Raw genomic sequence first — 18981 nt, 5'->3', positions numbered from 1 at the left:
AAAAGAGCATGGCCCTGGGAGTCAGAGGGCTTCCCTTCCATTCCCATCTCTGCTACTTGCCTGCTGAGTGACCTTGGTTAAGTCATTTAACTTCTCTATGCCTCAGCTTCCTGAACTGCTAAATGGGGATTCACTCTTTTTCTCCCTTCCTCTTTAACTGTGAGCCCCATGTGGGACGGACACTATGTCTGAGCTGATTATCTATTATATAGTCCAGCGCTTAGTACAGTACTCGGCACATAGTAAGTCCTTAGCAAATACAACAATGATTACTAATACTACTCATTACAATGTGGAGCCCAATAAAAAAGGATGATATGCTGATCTGCAGAAGAGAGGAGACTGGGTGCTCTTAGTTGATGCCTTCAAATCCAAAAGAAGTCTGTTGCTCTTTCAGCACCAAACACTGTTTCGGAGGGATTGGATGAGGGCTTCAGGGAAGAAATTCTGAACAAGCAAAGTCTTTTTTGTCCCTTTACAATCAGTTGTGTAGGTGCTACTCAAATTTTGGATTAATTTTGGATCAAGCCTGCCATCTCAGATTGCTCCCAATGGTGGGCTGCTTAAGTGGGTTATTGCCGGGGAGGAGGGGAGATGCTGGAGCAAAGGATCCTCCCAGCCTAAGCCTTATATAGCAAATCTCCTCCAGGAGGCCTTCCCTCACTAAGCCCTCATTCCCTCTTCTCCCACTTCTTTCTGCATCACCCTTGCTCTTGGCTTTTCACCCTTATTCACCCCTCCCTCAGCCCCACAGCATTTCTGTACATATCCATAATTTATTGATTTGTATTAACGCCTCACTCCCCCTTAGACTGAGAGCTCATTGTGAGCAGGGAATGAGTCTGTCAACTCTTGAACTTTCCCAAGTTCTTAGTACAATTTTCTGCATAGAGTAAGTGCTCAATAAATATGATTGAAAGATTGAAAGACAGGAATATAAATAAATTACGAATATGAATAGAAGTGCTGTGGGGCTGAGGGAGGGGTTAATAAAGAGTGTAAATCCTAGTGGAAGGGCAAAGCAGAAGGAAATAGGAGAAGAGGAGATGAGGGCTTAATTGGGAAAGGCCTTGTGGAGGAGATGTTCCTTCATTTTAAGGCTTTGAAGGTGGAGAGAGTCATCATCTGTGGAATCTGAAGACAGAGGGAGTTCCAGGCCAGAGACAGGACGTGGGCGATAGGTCAGAGATGAGAAAGAAGACAAATGCTTCTCCCTGACAAATGGGAGCATATGATTTAATCCAACTGAGAGCCCCCTCTTAGGCTTTGTCCCACTAGTAGCATGTGGCCTACTTTGGAAGGTAGAGACTGTGTGCCCCCTTTCTGATTTTATTCTCCCAGGAGCTTAGCACAGTGTTTTTTGCACTCAATTGTTACTCAAATAATACCACCAATGACACCAGCTGAGCAAATAGCTCAGCATTTGACTGTGACATTTAATTTTAGATTACTTGCTTCCACCCTGTTTCTCTCACAAACCTTTAGCTCGCCTGAGGAAAGGAGCTATTAAAATTGAAAAAAAATAAACAGATGCTTACTGATCATGCATTTGTTACTCTAATTATGCTTTCTTCTCTGTCTACCAAACTCCCACTCACACCTCCTTTTGTGTCCAAAATGTGAATGTCCCCCCATTCAAACTTTTTTATAGCTGAATTCAAAATGGCAAAAACTTCACTGAGATTCTGGCAAAAGACTATTCATTCCAGCAAGCGGCTGTTTTTGTTTTTCTGAATCCCCAGCAATCCAAAAAAAATGGATGTGGTTGTCTTTTACCCTAAGAGCTTTATTATTTGCAGAGTACAGATGTCTATTCGTTAGGGAAATAGAACCTTTAGCATCCTTTGAAGAACAGTGGCTTAAATTAAGACAGGAACAATTGGTTCATGGATCTCAAAAAAAAAAATTCAGCCAGGGCCTAGAGTCTCAGGATGGATGCAGCAGGGGGGATTGCAGTCAGAGTTGAATATTTCCAAAAGCATCTGAAGGCTAGAAGCTCATTGTGGGCAGGGAATGTGTCTACCAACTCTGTTATGTTGCACTTTCCCAAGAGCCTAGTAAAGTGCTCTGCACACAGTAAGTGCTCAATAAACACGATTGATTGATCGATAGATATGATTGCTCATTTCCTGTGGAACCAATTGAAAATTGCCCTCTGAAATCCCAGTCTGGAGGGGAATGTTCATTGTTTCTCCACTGCCACCAGAAGAAAATAGCTCACATATTTTTTCCTCCTTTACAAATGAGCAAGAAGACCTTCATTACCATGGTGAACCACTTCATCCATTGGAAAGGCCTTGATCCCCCTTTCTATTTTCATTTCACAGTTGCTAGTGTCCATCTTCAATGGAGACATCACTGGTCAACAGACCTAGCCACGGGAGTGTGTGAGGCTGAATAGGCCTATGAGCTGAGCTTTCGATAAATACCGAACGCATAAAATACAGATGATCAAATTCTCTTCTGATCAGACAGGGGTTCAGCAAGAATCTGTGGTAAAACTGGCTACCAAATAGAAGTTATTTCATATGTATCCCTCTAGACAGTAAGCTCCTTGTGGGCAGAGAACATGTCTACCAACTCAGTTGTATTATACCCTCCCAAGTATTTAGTATAGTGCTTTGTATACATTAAGTGCTCAAAAAATACCACTGATGAAGCTATATGCACAAGAAAAAGTCAATTTGCCAAAACTCACTCTTATTCCATCTGGTCCTTTTTTTTTAATGGTATTTGTTAAATGTTTACTACATGCCTGGCACTACACTAAGCATTAAGGTGGATGCAATCTGATCAGTTTGGACCCAGTCCATGTCCCACATGGGGCTCACAATCTTAATCCCCATTTTACAGTTTAGGGAATTGAGGCACAGAGGAAGTGAAGTGATTTGCTCCAGGTCACACAGCAGACAAGCTGAAGAGCCGGGGTTACAACCCAGGTCCTTCTGACTTCCAGGCCTGAGTTTTACCCACTAGGGTGCACTGCTTCTGTTCTCTTGAGAATTTAAGAAAGAAAGATGTCTTTAGCATAAGCCTCTCTTCATCTAGAAGGCATGCTGAGTACGGATCTCAGAAGCAGGTACAGCCTGACTCCTTAAAAACTCATCACTTCCTCCCTCTCTGCTAGCAAACACTGTTAATCAATCAATCAGTGATATTTAATGAGGTCCTACTGAGTTCTAGGGCCAATACTAAGCCCTCAGAGAGCACGATGGCATCAAATCATATGTTTCCTGCTCCAAAGGAGATTTCCCTATATGACAGGGCACAACTCTTTCCCCTCTTCAAAACTTCATTAAAGTGACACTTCCTCCAGGAAAACTTCCAAGCCATTAGTCAATATTTATTGAGTGTTTACTCTGTGCAGAACACTGTACTAAGTGCTTAACATAGTGCTTCACCGATTGAGCCCTGTTTTCCCTTGCTCCCTCTCCCTTCTGCATCACCTCTGGCACTTAATACATAGCCTCAGCCCTCAGGCCCACAGCACTTATGCAAATATCTGTAATTTATTTTAATGTTTCTCTCTCAACTGCAAGCTTCTTGTGGGGAGGGGAGAAAACTTCCAACTCTGTTGTATTGCACTCACCCAAGCACTTAGTACAGTGCTCTGCACACAGTAAGCACTCAATAAATACTATTGATTGATACAATCTCTACCTTACTGTGGAAACTAAGGAAGAGTGTTTATGTGACTTTTTTCAGGGTCCTCAGTGAATCTGTGGCAAAGTCAGGAGTGGAAACCATGTCTCCTGATTTCCTGCCCCTAGAAAAAGTAAACCTGAAGAATCATCAGAAGAGAATATGGGGAAGGAAATAAGGATGTCTTGAAGCCAGAGCTTCTGGTCAGGGCTAATAATGATAATAATAATAATAATTATAGTATTCATTAAGTGCTTGCTTACTCTGTGCCAGGCACTGAACTAAGTGCTGGGGTAGGTACAAGATAATCGAGTTAGACACAGTCCCTTTCCCACATAGGGCTCACAATCTTAATCCCCATTTTACAGATGAAGTCACTTAAGTTACTTGGCCAAGGTCACACAGCAGACAAGTGGCAAAGCCGGGATTCTCACCCCAGCTACAACTACTGTTTGTAGCCAGAGGTATCCCTGATCTGGCCAGAGGAGCTGGGCAAAAAAGGCAGGGGTTGCCCATGCTTCGGCAAGAGCTGGAGAACTTGGACTGTAAGTTCGTTGTGGGCAGGGAATGTATCTGTTCACTGTTATACTGCACTGTCCCAAGTGCTTAGTTCAGTGCTCTGCCCACAGTAAGTACTAATAAATACAACCGAATGAATGAAGCACAGGCCTGGGAGTCAGAAAGGCCTGATTCTAATCCTGGCTCCTCCAATTTGTCTGCTGTGTGACCTTGGGCAAGTCACTTAACTTCTCTGTGCCTCAGTTACCTCATCTGTCAAATAGGAATGAGTGTAAGCCACATGTAAAACAGGGACTGTGTCCAACCTGATTAAGTTGTATCTACTTAGAACAGTGCTTGGCACATAGTAAGCACTTATCAAGTACCATAATGATAACTATTATTATTACTTTGGCCCAGACCTCCTCCTAGACTTCCATCAGTCCAGCTCTACCGGACTCTGAAATCTTCCATCAATCTCTGTGTAGAACCCAGTCAGGGGCCAAACCATTTAACAGGGATTGCTCCCAGGGACCAAAGTGGTGTGGCAGTTTTACAAGAACTGCAATTCACCGCCGGGTTTTATTATAAATGCTCCAATTGCAGCCCAGTAGCATTGTAAAAAAAAATACTTCTGAAGTTTACGATCAACCCACTGGCAGCTATGGGCACCAAGAATTGAACGGCTAAACTGTTTTGCTATCAATCCTGCTGATAGGTCCACTCGATAAAGTAAATGTTAGGGTGAAAGAGGATTCCGCTGGACAGTAAATATTTTCTTTAATTCCTTTATTTATGGAAGAGCGGGAGATGGCTTTTGGCCTGAGAGCTGGCAGCTATTACTAAAATCCCACACTGACACACTTAAATAACGCTGACTTGGGAAAGGATGACGGGGGGCAAAAGCATCCAAATCAAAGTGTCTCATTAAATACTAATTGATAATGATCCTGCCTTGAATTTGAAAGAGTGCTTTGATTTTATCCAAACCTTCCTGTTCTGCTCTCCCAGTGAGTGAGGAGTCAGTCAGCAGCTTCCTTATAAAAGAGGTTCTATTACTTGGGGCAGATTCCAGATATCAAACTAATGACCAACTCACTTCACGCGGATATTCGTTTTCCTGGAGAATTACTATGGGTGATAAAAGCTGATGAGACTTTTGAACTTTTTCCAATTAGGTAAGTCAAGGACAAACTGCTTGATCTCAAAAATCGCTCCTAGTGAGATGGCCTCAAACACCAGAGCTTGTCTAATGTCGAATTTGAATTTTCCACCTTCTAAATAAATTGCAGCTTACATTGTGCATTTTATGCCCATTTCTTCCTGAAACATCTCTCAGCACATGTCCCTCCACCTGTCAAAAACCTCCAATGGCTTCCAATCTCCCTTTACTTTGAACCAAAACTCCTTATTATTGGTTTCAAGGCTGTCCACCCAGCTCTTTCCATTTATCCTACTGGTCCTCTTCCTGCACCAATCCCCATCGCAGTTTCTCCACTACTCCCAAGGACAACATCCAACTGTATCTCCTGTTCTCATCTTGCCCACCACAGTCCCTTTGTTCCCCCTGCCTGAAACTCCCTCCTCACCCTATCTCCCAGATCTCAGCCCTCCCCACCTTCAAAGTCTTTTGAAAATCCCATCTCCTCCTGTAAGCCTTCCCCAATTAATTCCCAACACCCCGAATCATTGCAACTGCAAGATCTAGCACTTATCCCTATCCTCAGCACGAGGGTGCAAATTCAATTCAATAACATTCTGATTCCACAGTTGGAATAGTTTTATGTCTGCTTCCTTTATTAGAGTGTAAACTCATTGTGGGCAGAGAATGTGCCTAGTTTTGATGTTGTCCTGTCCCAATCATATAAAGCAGTGCATTTTTTCGTTAGTGTTCGATGGTATTTGTTAAGACCTTACTACGTGCCAAGCACTATTCTAAATGCTGGGGGTTACAAGCTGATTAGGTGGGATATGGCGCATGTTCCACATGGGGCTCAAGTCTTAATCCCCATTTGACAGATGAGGGAACTGTGGCACAGAGAAGTTAAGTGACTTGCCTGAGGTCACACAGCAAAGTAACAGTGCCAGAATTAGAACCCAGGTCCTCCTACTCCTAAGCCCGTGCTCTTTCCATTACACCCTGCTGTTTCTGGAGTATCAACCTCCAACTCTTGCAATGCCAAATCCTACTTTTTGGATTTGGTGGTATTTTTTTTCCCCTTAAGATTCTAAACAGATGTCACCAGAATCTTTCAACACTTTCTCAACTCTGCTCACAAAAAGCAGCAAGTAGGTGGAGAGCTTTCTTGGTGATGCCTGGTGTTTTTCAGTTGGCTGGCCCCCTTCCATCCCAATTGGGTTTTGTGTTGGTGAAATCTGAACCTGCCTACCAGAAATTCAGTGGCAAAGCACAACTACTCTGGGCCTCCTCTCTAGATCTTATGATGTTCTCCCGCCTTCTCCTCTTCTTCTCTCTCAACCCCACTCCCACCTCTCACTCAACCTCTTGTGAAATATTCTTGAATTCAGAATCCACTCACAACAAGGATGTTGCCTGGTTACCAAGAATTTCCCTCAAATCCACAGCCATCCTGCCAACAGACCAACAAGGTGAAGGAATAAATACTCTTGTGCCAATAATGAGAATGAGCAACATTTGTTTGTATTGTAAAGCTTGGCTGGCTGACCAGGGTCACCAAAATTCCTTTGGAAAGGGTGTTTAATTCTGGTTTGGGGTCTTTTTAAATCATCTATTGAGATTAGAAATGAAGATTTCTCCAGGCATTTCCATTTGCCAGCTGTGGGTGACAGGGCAAGTCAAAAGAGCTAAAATATTTTCACTTGCTAACTGAATGGGAGATGTCACGTGGTAGCTTATTAATGATCTACTTCAGATGGTGTGTGCAACAGCAAGGGAATAAAACTCAATTTCCCAGCTGATTCATGTTAACCACTTTTGCAGGAGGTCTCACTAGTTAGAACTTAAGGAGGAACCCAGTCTGAATTATCTGTATTTTCAAAGCAGTGATATATTTGTGTATGTGTGTCTGGTTGCAGTAGGTAAAAGCTTAGTTTCCTGGAAGGTGCTCTGATTTTTTTTAAATGGTGTTTGTTAAGCACTTACTGTGTGCCAGTATATACAAACTAATCAAGTTGGACGCAACATCTGTCCCACACAGGACTCACAGTCTTAGTCCACATTCTATAGATGAGGTAACTGAAAGGCACAAAGAAGTTAAGTGACTTGCCTAAGGTCACACACAGCAGATAAGTGGTTGAGCTTGGAATAGAACCCAGGTCCCACTGACTCCCAGGCCCATGCTTTATCCACCAGCCCTTTGGTTGTTAACTGTTCTGTCACTTCCTGACTCAGTCTAATAGCTTCAATTTCACTACTTTTGTATATCCCCTGTTCCCTGCTATTTAACCTAGTCTTTGCTAACTACCCTTCCTTCTTTGGCTCAAAGCCTGACTTCCCCTTGGAAGAGTAGATCGGGCAAAGACAAAAAGCAAGGTGCTGGTCTGAAGAATTGGGAATTTCATTTTAGCTCAGTTTGAATTAATGAGGCTTTCCTGTTTTCCCATCCAGCCTATAATAATCCTGTCACCACCATGTTTATTAGGTGACAAGTTCTCGTTCACCCTTGCGAGATGGGGAAAACCTGATAACCTTGTATCTATCTCAGCGATTAGAACAGTGTTTGGCACATAGTAAGCGTTTAACAAATACCACCATTATTATTATTTAGAACTGGGTGTGGAAAAATCTTGTGCAAGAGTAAGGATTTAAATATGCTAAGATCTAGTTGTTGTGTGTTCCCTCCTGCCTTCGCTTTTGGCAAGCCATCCTACCTGCAGGCAATAAGGACAAGACTTCTAGGTCAGTAATAGGAATTGTTCCCAGAATATGCGAAACAGCAAGTAAATCCCCTACCACACACAATTTCATTTCATCGCTTAGTATAACGTAGGGCCCCCAGTAAGCACTCAATAAATACCACTGATTCATTTCATCCCATATTAATAAATGAATTCCATGTGCTTTGGCTGAGGTGTGTTTGCTTCTGAAAGAATATCAATTGTATTTAATGAGCGCTTATTGTGTGCAGAGAGCTGTAGGAAGTGCTTAGGTTTGATAGCAGCAGATGTGGTTTCTCAGTTATTTTACAGTTCACTTGCATTTATTCTTTGATTTGGGCATTGTCAAAGATTTACTTTAATTCTTCTAATAACAGATCAGAATTTTCAAATCATGAAGGGGAAAACTGAACGGAGGAAATTGAGCATAAACTGGGTTTTAGGGCAGTGTTAGAAATGAACCTTGTCCATGTGAACATAGACTCAAAGCAATCAGAGCAGGCTTAATGAAAACCAGGACATAGGCTCAGTGAAAACTATACTACTAGACTCAATAAAAATAATAGTAATTATAATATTTTTAGCATATCATATGCGCCAAATGTTGTATTAAGCACTGACGTGCCTAACTTAGGTACTGAACCCTATGCAGACCAAGGACTGTGTCCAACCTGATGACCTTGTATTTATGCCAGTATTATTCAGTAATAATAATGTTGGCACTTGGCTTACTATGTGCCAAGCACTGTTCTAAGGGTTTGATTTTAACACCACTATTATTATTATTTTTGGACATATGCAATACAATCAGATCGGAAATAGACCCGGCACCACATAGTGTTCGAAGTCTATAGGGGAGGGAGAACAGCTATTTAATCCCCAATTTCCAGATTAAGGAAACTGAGACAGAGAGAAGTGAACTGACCTGTCCAAGGTCACACAGCAACTAAGTGGTAGAATGGGGATTAGAACCCAGGTCCTCTGACTCCCAGGCCTGTGTTCTATCCACTAGGCCACCCCGATTCTCATCATTCCATTAGGGCTAGGTACTCATGGTCATTACCTTTCCTGGAGAAACTTAGCTCAGTATAATGAAAGTCTATTGATGAGCAAAAACATTTGCTGGGCTGGGGGATGTCCGTGCTAGCAGGAAGCCCGGAGAAGCAATGTGGTCTAGTGGATAGAACAAAGGCCTAAGAGTCAAAAGGATCTTGTTTCTAATCCAACTCCTCCACTTCTCTGCCCTGTGACCTTGGGCAAGTCACTTCACTTCTCTGTGCCTCAGATCCCTCATCTGTAAAATGGGAATTAAGACTGTGAGCCCATGTGGAACTTAGTACGGTGCTTAAGTGCCGTAATACTTAAGCTCTTAAATACATGGTACAGTGCTCTGCACACAAAAAGTGCTCAACAAAAACAACTGACTAATTGACGTGGACGGTGTCCAACCTAATTATCTTGTTTCAACCTTAGTGCTTAGAACGGTACCTGGCACATAGTAAGCACTTAACAAATACCCTTGAAATAAAAATCTGCTGAGGGAACGGGTGAATGCTGAATTCCCAGGGTCCTCCTCCCCACTTGCCCAGCAGGCCTGGCACAAACCCACACATGCTGTGTGTGCCTGGCGTGGGCAGTTCCTTGTTGAGCTGATGGCATCTGTGTTCCACTGCACTGCTACCCGGAGTGTGCAGCCAAGATGGCCAGATGAGGTACTGAGTTGGGGAGGATGGGAGATCGTGTGCTCAGGTTCCCAGAGAAGCTGCTCAACATCAAATTGGGGGCCACACAAGAAGTTTCTGCCCACCATTTTTTTAGGGTATTTGTTAAATACGTGGAAGCAACATGGCATAGTGGATAGAGCACGGGCCTGGGATTCAGAAGGTCATGCGTTCTAATATCGGCTCCGCCACTTGTCTGCTGTGAGACCTTGGGCAAATCACTTCACTTCTCTGGACCTGGGTAACCTCATCTGGAAAATGGGGATGGAGACTGTGAGCCCCACATGGGACAGGGACTGTGTCCTACCCGATTTGCTTGTATCCACCCCAGCACTTAATACGGTGCCTGGCACATAGTAAGCGATTTTAAAATACCAGAGTTATCATTATTATTATCATTAAATACCATGCTTTCAAACATTGTTTTATGCACTAGGGTAATTACAAGTTAATTAGGTCAGACACAGTCCCAGTCACACATGAGGCATCCAGTCTAAGTAGGAGGGTGAACAGGTATTTAATCCCCATTTTACAGTTGAGGAAACTGAGGCACACAGAAGTTAAGTGACTTGCCCAAGGTCACACAGCAGACGGATGGTGGAGTGGGGATTAGAACCCAGATCCTTCTGACTTGCAGGCCTGTGCTCAATCTACTAGGGGAAGCAGCGTGGCTCAGTGGAAAGAGCCTGGGCTTCGGAGTCAGAGGTCATGGGTTCAACTCCCGGCTCGGCCACTTGTCAGCTGTGTGACTGTGGGCAAGTCACTTAAATTCTCTGTGCCTCAGTTACCTCATGTGTAAAATGGGGATTAACTGTGAGACTCATGGGGGACAACCTGATTACTCTATCTACCCCAGCGCTTAGAATAGTGCTCTGCACATAATAAGCGCTTAACAAATACCAACATTATTACTAGGCAACACTGTTTCTCTCTGCCTGCCCTCTAAGAGGGAGTGATTTAGTATCACTTTAATGGCAAGATCCGTTGAAGCTTGAAACAAACAAAAGGAATTGCTTCTTCACTCGACAGGTGCTGAACATATGGAATTTGCCCCCACTGGAGGTTTTGCAGCCAAAAATATCTGAGGGTTCGAGAAAGTTTGGAATGATTTCATGGGTGAAAGGCTCATAATGGATTACTAAAGTCCTAAAGTAGCCCATTAAGGATGTAAAAAGGTAAAGTTAGGGTAGTTAGATGAGCTTCATTAGAATGGATGTCAATTTGGGCCACCATCACAATTCCTCCAAGTGTCCTGTTGTCACCGTCCGAGACGGAACACAGAGCCAAATGGATCACTGACTTGGCCCTTAATGTCCTTATGTTCACTTTCCACCATTTAAATCGAGGAGCTGGGAGTGGGATCCAGGAAGTGACCTGTAGAAGTGACTTTACGCTTGAAGGTGCAAACCCATGGATTGCACACTATGGACCTCCAGCTTCCCCTGGGAAACCCGGAATCAATATTCTTGCCGTCCTTGGAAATCCCTGGAGTGAACGACATCTGAGGTAAATATCACCACTGGCCTCTCTAGAGTGCTGTTAAAAGATGCTAAAAATGCAATCCGCTAGATAAAAGGACCAAATTCAGCATTGTTTGAGAGGCACTGGCTTCCACAGAAGGGCTAGCCATCTTCAAAGCTCCCAACAAAAAATTTGCAATCATTAGCAGTTCTCTAATATTTAAAACCCCATTTCATTTAAAAGGTGGTAGCATTTAGGGCCAGAATTTTTCTCATTACACCCTTGCGATTGTCTGTCCCAACGACCCCAAATGTAATTGACTATCATCCCAACAAAACACAGCCTCAGCTCTTGCAAAGATCAGTGGGTTTTAGTGGTTCCAAAATAACAAGAGAAATATACCCAACAGATTTCACCAGTTGACACCGAGTACCCGATTCAGTCGATCCACCCCCAGTCCCACACCCCACGTGCTTACTTGTCCAAAGCAGGCAGGGAATATAACCATGTGTACCAGTCAGTGCACAAGCAATGTTATCACCTCTTACAGAATTATGACCCTGGCAAAGCTGATCTGCCACTTGTCTTTTGTGTGAACTTGGGTAAGTCACTTCACTTTTCTGGGCCTCAATTACCTCATCTGTAAAATGGGGATTAAGACTGTGAGCCCTTTGTGGGATATGGACTAGGTCCAACCTGATATCTTGTACCTACCTCAGCATTTAGTATAGTGTCTGCAACATAGTAAATGCTTAGCAAATGTCATTGAAATGAAAAAAAAATACTTCAGCTGTTGGCTGCCCACTCTCCCTGCCCAGTGCGTAGAGGCTGTTGGCCCATGCTTTTACCAGTTTTCAACATCAGCAGCAGGGCCTTGTGGACTTTACACTCCCAAGTACTTAGTACAGTGCTCTGCACGTAGTAAACACTCAAATACCATAGATTGATTGATTAGGAGGCCTGGTTCTAATCCCAGCTCCATCACTTGTGTGTAGTGTGACCTTGTGCTGTTCCCTCAACTTCTCTGAGCCTCAGTTCTTTCATCTGCAAAATGGGGTTTAAATATCCGTTCTCCTTCCCTCTTAGACACTGAGTACCATGTGGGCCAAGGACTGTGTCAGATGTGATTGTAGTGTACATAGGTATACATAGTGTACCTAGTATAGTGCTTGGCACATAATAAGTGGTTAACAAATCACCTCTTCTTACCATTTTACCTCCCCATTTCCACCATTTAACAGATTTTAACTGTGAACAGGTAAATCCACCCCTCTCAGGATCACATCTGGAGAGTTTCCAGTCCTCTACCAGCCCCAACTACGGGACGGAGAGTCAAGCAGAGGTATTTCCATTCCTCGCTTGGGCAGTGGCTAGAGAGTGGAAGGCAAACTGCCACAAGTCAAAACTCACCTGTGCCAGGCAGCAGGGGCAAGGGAGAGAGTCCAAGGCAGAGACTCAAGTTTACTGCATGGAAGGAGGCAATGGTAAACCACTTCCAGATTTTTTACCAAGAAAATTCTATGGATACGCTACCAGAACAATTGCAGGTGGAGGTGGGGCATTCTGGGAGAGATGTGTCCATGACATCGCTATGGGTCGGACCCGACTCGACAGTATAAGACAGTAACAACAAGGTAAATCCAAGAGAGCGGTGGAGTGAAGATCATCACTGGGCTACTCTCACACCTCAAGACACCATTAAGTCAAGAATCACTAAAAGGCTTGAAGTGTTCCATGCGTCACTACAGCTCTAGAAAAGATCCAGACTCAACTGGACCCATACGTTCAGGTCAAGAAGCAGTGTGGTGTAGTAGATAGAGCACAGGCCTAGGAGTCAGAAGGACGTGGGTTCTAATCCCGGCTCTGCCGCTTGTCTGCTGTGTGACCTTGGATAAGTCACTTGACTCCTCTGGGCCTCAGTTACCTCATCTGTAAAATGGTGATTAAGGCTGTGAGCCCCATGTGGGTCATGGACTGTGTCCAACCTGACTGATCTGTATCTACTCTAGCACTTAGTACAGTGCCTGGCACAGAGTAAGTTCTTAAAAAATACCATTATTATTATGATAATAATTATGATAATTATTATCAGGTCCATAGCTGAACTTTTTTGCCCAATCCCTAGATCATCTATGGCCATTGGATCCAAGACATTCTGGCTAACTGCCATGAGCCTGAATCATACCTGAAATGAGATGAAGTACCCATAAAGTCCTTGCGTAACTTTGAATTTTAATAACTTTGGACAGACCTAAGATGATTGGAAAATTTAAATGACAGTTAAAACCATAATTCATAAAGTTTTACTGCAATTGAGATTTATTTCTTCTCTCTGCCACTATTGACTTCAGTTCAGCTAACCGTGGCACACAATTAACCTCTTTTCCTACCATGCCATTTATGTAAGCCTGAAATGAAAATATGGGGTTTAAAGTGCATGGCTTGAAAATGGTTCCAATAATGCTGTAAAACCCTTTTTGAATTATGCTTTTCACCACCATTTTGAGTCTGTTTCTATGAGCTGTCTGTCAAAACTTATTAAAGTTTAAAGCCGCACAAGGACTTTACACACACCCACTGCACAGCCGTGATACCAGGGGGGAAAAAGCCTTGAGTCTATAATGATCCAGTGCTGGCTGGTCTCCAGGGAGCAGCCCGTTCCTTGGGACTAAGGGAAGCTTTTTTTGTTCCTACTTTTCCCATTCCGTGCCAAGGGGGTGTGGCATTTAAAAATTGGCACTTTGGATCTGGAAGGAGAAACAAGGTGAAAGGGGCCCTCAAAACTACAGAATATTCACTGAAAATTATCAGGAATATTCACTGAAAACAAACAACTTGAGTCATACCTTGAGTCATGCCAAGGAATAATTTTTTTATGGTATTTGTTAAGCCCTTATGATCTACCAAGCACTGTACTGAGTGGGTAGACACAGAGTTGAACGCAGTCCAAGTCCCACATGGGGCTCACATTCCTAATCACCATTTTACAGATGAGGTACCTGAGGTACAGAGAAGGGGAGTGACTTGCCCAAGGTCACACAACAGACAAGTGGTGGAGCCAGAATAAGAACCCATGTCCTTCTGACTCTCAGGCCCGTGATCTATCCACTAGATCATACTGCTTCTCCTGCATTGGGAAGATAATAGTTTGGTGGGGGAATATTTGGTGGGAGAATACACCCAAATTCTCCCACAATATGAGAAGCAGCATGGTGTAGTGGATAGAGCACAGACCTAGGAGCCAGAAGGTCATGCCTTCTAATTCCGGTTCTGCCGCATATCTGTTATGTGGCCTTGAGCAAGTCACTTTATTTCTCTGGACCTCATTACCTCAACTGCAAAATGTGGATTGAGACTGTGAGCCCCACATGGGACAGGGACTATATCCAACCTGATTTGCTTGTATCCTGCACTTAGTAAAGTTCTTGGCACATAGTAAGCACTTAACAAATCCCACAGTTATTATTCTTATTAGGATCAAGTCCTGCAAAACCTCATGCTAAGGAAAGCTCACTCTATTGTACTCATTTATTGCAACACCCATGTGTATGTGCCAACAGTTCCTTTGACAACCCAGTCTGTCGAGCCTGAGCAGGTTATGACTCCCTAATTTTGTTCTAGCCAAAATGTTCATGGAAAAAAGGTTTTGTGATGGAGCCGAATGAAAAGCAAATGACTTTTACATTCATTCTGTGCATTTTCTACAGGCCCTCCTTTGGGGTTTGGGGGATCGTTCCGGACCCGGGAGTGAGACCAAGGTATGAACTGAGATTTTCTTCTTACCGACTATGTCAAAGGCCAGTTCAAACTCTGCTGATTTTCAGACAGCGGAGCTGAGGGAAACTCAGACCACAATCCACTCCGTCCTTGACCAACCCGAAATATTTTGTTCACCCCCAACAGCTCCCTACATGGTCTCCCTAGCACCTTTGACACCCATTTCTGATCTGCCCCGAAGCAGTTCCAGACACGTCTATCCCTAGATGAAGGGGTTGGAGGCATCTAAATGGGTTGGAAAACATCACCGTTTGCTGTGTTTCAGCTGATGTTTCAGAGGATGTGATTGTTCTTAGCTAGGGGTCAGGGAGGCTGTGTAGTTCTGGTTTTTAAATGTCACTAAAAAGAAATCGCAGGAATGGTTATCATTCGCACCTCTAGAGGAAGCAAGATTTTGGTGCTAATTGCAGGTGACACTGTTTCCCACTTTTTTTGTGGGAACATTTAGCTACAGGAAGCACAGAAACATCCACCCAAAGAGCCGTGCCTTATAGCGAGGGAGTCAATCAACCAGTGTATTTATTAAGCAGTTACTACGTGAAGAGCATGGTACTAAGTGCTTGGGGGGAGTACGATATAACAGAATTAGCACACATTCCTTGCCTACCACGAGCTTACGGTCTAGAGGGGAAGACTCCCTTACTATTCCTCCTTGCACGGGCGTATTTAAAAGCCAAACTCTTTTCTGGCTAGATAATTGAGCAGAATGGTCCCTGATGGGGTTTAGGGAGGACAAAAAGCAGGACAAGTCCTAGCCAATCAGGGCCTCCCACACCCACAATCTCCACGGAAAGACTCACTATCACTGGAGCATAGAAGTAGGCAGAAACCTCTTAGAAATACTGAAAATACTGCCATGGTTATGACCATTTAATAATAATAATAATAATGATTAATAATAATAATAATAATTGTATTTACTAAGCATTTACTATGCGTCAAGACCTGATCTAAGTTCTGAGGTGGATACAAGCAAATCGGGTTAGACACAGTCCCTGCCCCATGTGGGGCTCACAGTCTCAGTAACTGAGGCACAGACAAGTACCCAAGTTCACACAGAGGACAAGTGGTGGAGTTTGGATTGGATCAAGGATGCTTCTGTCTCAAGTGCTGAGACTCTGGGGAAGATTGCCTCCTAGCACTGGCATATCGCTACTCTTTTGGTTTTGTTGAACCATTGCTTGTGCTGAATTTACTCTTTATCTGTTCCTTCCCTTTCTCTTTTTAATAATAATAACGATGATGGCAAATGATGATGGCATTTGTTAAGCGCTTACTATGTGCGAAGAACTGTTCCAAGCGCTGGGAGGGGATACAAGGCGATAAGGTTGTCCCACATGGGGCTCACAATCTTAATCCCCATTTTACAGATGAGGTCACTGAGGCACAGGGAAGTGAAGTGACTTGCCCAAAGTCACTCAGCTGACAAGTGGCAGAGGCAGGATTAGAACCCATGACCTTCTGACTCCCATGCCCAGGCTCTTTCCACTGAGCAACGCTTCTTCTCTAAGCCTGGGAGCCCACTGTAGGCCAGAAACTAAGTCTACATCAAAGGCCTTGAACCTTTCCATAGCACTTATATGGTCATTCATTCATATTTATTGAGTGCATACCGTGTGCAGAACACTGTACTAAGTACTTGGGAGAGTGCAATATAATAATAGACAAAACAATGCTCTTAGTCAAGTCATTTAACTTTGCTGTGCCTCAGTTTAACCATCTGTAAAATGGGGATTCGATACCTGTTCTCCCTCCCTCTTAGACTGTATTCCTCATAAGTAACAGGGACTGGGTCTGACCTGATTATCTTATATCTACCTCAGCGCTTAGTACAGTGCTTGACACAGAATAAGTGTTTAACAAATGTCACAATTATTATTAAGACATCATTATTTCTACTCGGGTTGCCATCCAGCCTGTTCTTATACCCCAGGAATTTTGATAGCAACTTTTGCGGTTTCCATTTTTCCAGTGGCCTGCCTGATTCTTACAGTGTAGGCAAATCAGTGAATCAGTGGTATTTGCCGAGAGCTTACTATGTGCAGGGCACTGTATTGTGTGCAGAGCATTGCTTGGGAGAGTACAATACAACACAGTTAGCAGATATGTTCCCTGCCCAAGCTTACAGTCTAGAGAAAGCACACATGCACATTGTAAAAAAGGCCAGCGATGGGAAGAAGCACCATATACTTCATCTTAAATTACAAGTGATAGAGACTCCACTTACCAAACTATGCCCTGTGCCCCAGAGCCAATAGGCTTTAGGTTCTGGTAGCGCTTAAGAACTGTGAAAGTCGAATCTCCCACTTCCACACTGTAGAACTGGTTGTCAACTTTGCTTTTGCTCATGTTGTAATGCTTGGAGATATATGACACATCCACTTGTTTATCAAATCCCTGTCATGAGGAATAAAAACAGACATGAGAAGAGTGAACCATTAGCATGGAAGTGAAATGGAGGCGAACTCACCCTCTAGCTACTCATAGATTCTCGACACTCAGATCCTCCTCGGAAAACTCTCCAACTTCACGACCTCCTGTGTTTAAAAACATGCTGTCAAACTCTGGGCTCAGCCAGAGCCTACCAAAGAATAACATGTGATGGACTTCCTTTTAGAACTTGGCTCTATTTGAAATAGAAATAACCAATACTAATATTTCATTTATGAGTCTTTCTTCAAAAGGTGGATAATTCCCTTAAGAGAATAATCCCATTGACCTTTGAACATGTCAGTGAAGGAAATGGCATGTTTTGTTTCCTGCCTTCTCTCTAGAGAACGACTTCATCTGGTTAGCATGAAATTGCCCTGCCTGATCAGTTGGCCAGAAACCAAGAGTACTGACATTTCCTTAACACAAATGTCAAGGTGCCGAAGCTTGTATCAGGACAGAAAATTCTATCGGATCAGTGATGCATTGTTATACTAGAAAGGCACATGACAATTGTTACCCTTTGGGGTTTAAAATTCCTCAAATAATGGTGCACCCATCCTTGACCTTGGGAAAATTTCATATCGATGATGTTTTCAGGAAACTTTCCTTGATATTTGGGCTGAATTTCTCATGCCATCATTCCTAATGATCATCCTTTCTAGCCTGAACTTTGGTTTTCATCAGATATTCTCAAATTATTCTCTTACCCTTTCCCATGCCTCATTGCATCAAAAGGGACTTAACCACACTGCCACTGATTTTTCAAGATCTTGTCATTTTTCACCTCGTGATAACTGACCCCCTCCTATCCATCAACTCCAGAATAATGGTCAGCTATATTTGACTGTGAGCATAGACCAGGATAAGAAACGGTAGGGGAATTTCACTTGGTGCAAAGGTGGGATTTCAAGCATGAAAGATAATTCATTAAAGCAAATGACCATTCTCTTGACATCTCAGAGGATGGGCCAGCTTGGTCTCCAGTGAACCTGGAAATCTGACCTGATCTGGAATCTCCCTGATCTAAAGGATCCTGGGGCGATAATAAATTATGGTGTTTGTTGAGTGCTTACTATATGCCAGACACTGCACTAAGCACTGGGGTAGATTCAAGAAAATCGGGTTGGACAGAGTCCCTGTCCCACATGGGGCTCACAGTCTCAATCCCCATTTTATAAATGAGGTAACTGAAGCACAGAGAAGTCAAGTAACTTGCCCAAGGTCACACACCAGACAAGGGGCAGAGAGAGGATTAGAACCCATGACCTTCTGACTCTTGAGCCTGCACTCCATCCACTGCACCATGCTGCTTTTGGAAAATCTCAGGAGCATGGGTCATCCATCTTTCTGATGGTAACCTTAATCATAAGCTAATTTGGGGATCCAAATCACATCTAGGATTAGTTCAGTTTGCTTCTGGGGTTCAGGAACATCTCAGAGGAAAATTGTCTCTCCCCCTCCTGGTTCATCCACGCACCTCTTCCCTGTTCTCCTTTTGAGTAGGACTGATCTGAAATCTGGCTGGACAAGAGCAGATTCCACAGGTCAATGCCATACCCAAAACTGAACCCCGCCAAGTGCAAACTGGCAC

General features: G+C 43.4%; 1 protein-coding gene across 16 annotated transcripts in view; it reads right to left on the bottom strand.

The window, feature by feature from the left end:
* MAPK10 (mitogen-activated protein kinase 10) overlaps positions 1–18981 on the bottom strand; it is a 203025-nt gene that overhangs the window by 54714 nt on the left and 129330 nt on the right. For all 16 annotated transcript variants that reach the window (XR_005660640.1, XM_029077198.1, XM_029077197.2 and 13 more), the window contains one exon: positions 17185–17354. Coding sequence is in view for 15 of the 16 variants with exons in the window: in XM_029077198.1 (XP_028933031.1) it covers positions 17185–17354 (170 nt within the window). In the remaining variant the exon portion in view is untranslated. The remainder of the gene's footprint in view (positions 1–17184; positions 17355–18981) is intronic.

Source organism: Ornithorhynchus anatinus, chromosome 12 (genome assembly GCF_004115215.2).
Source record: "Ornithorhynchus anatinus isolate Pmale09 chromosome 12, mOrnAna1.pri.v4, whole genome shotgun sequence".
In the NCBI taxonomy this organism is placed as follows: domain Eukaryota; kingdom Metazoa; phylum Chordata; class Mammalia; order Monotremata; family Ornithorhynchidae; genus Ornithorhynchus; species Ornithorhynchus anatinus.
The sequence above is the reverse complement of the archived record's forward strand: the minus strand, read 5'-3'. Positions and strand labels throughout refer to the sequence as shown.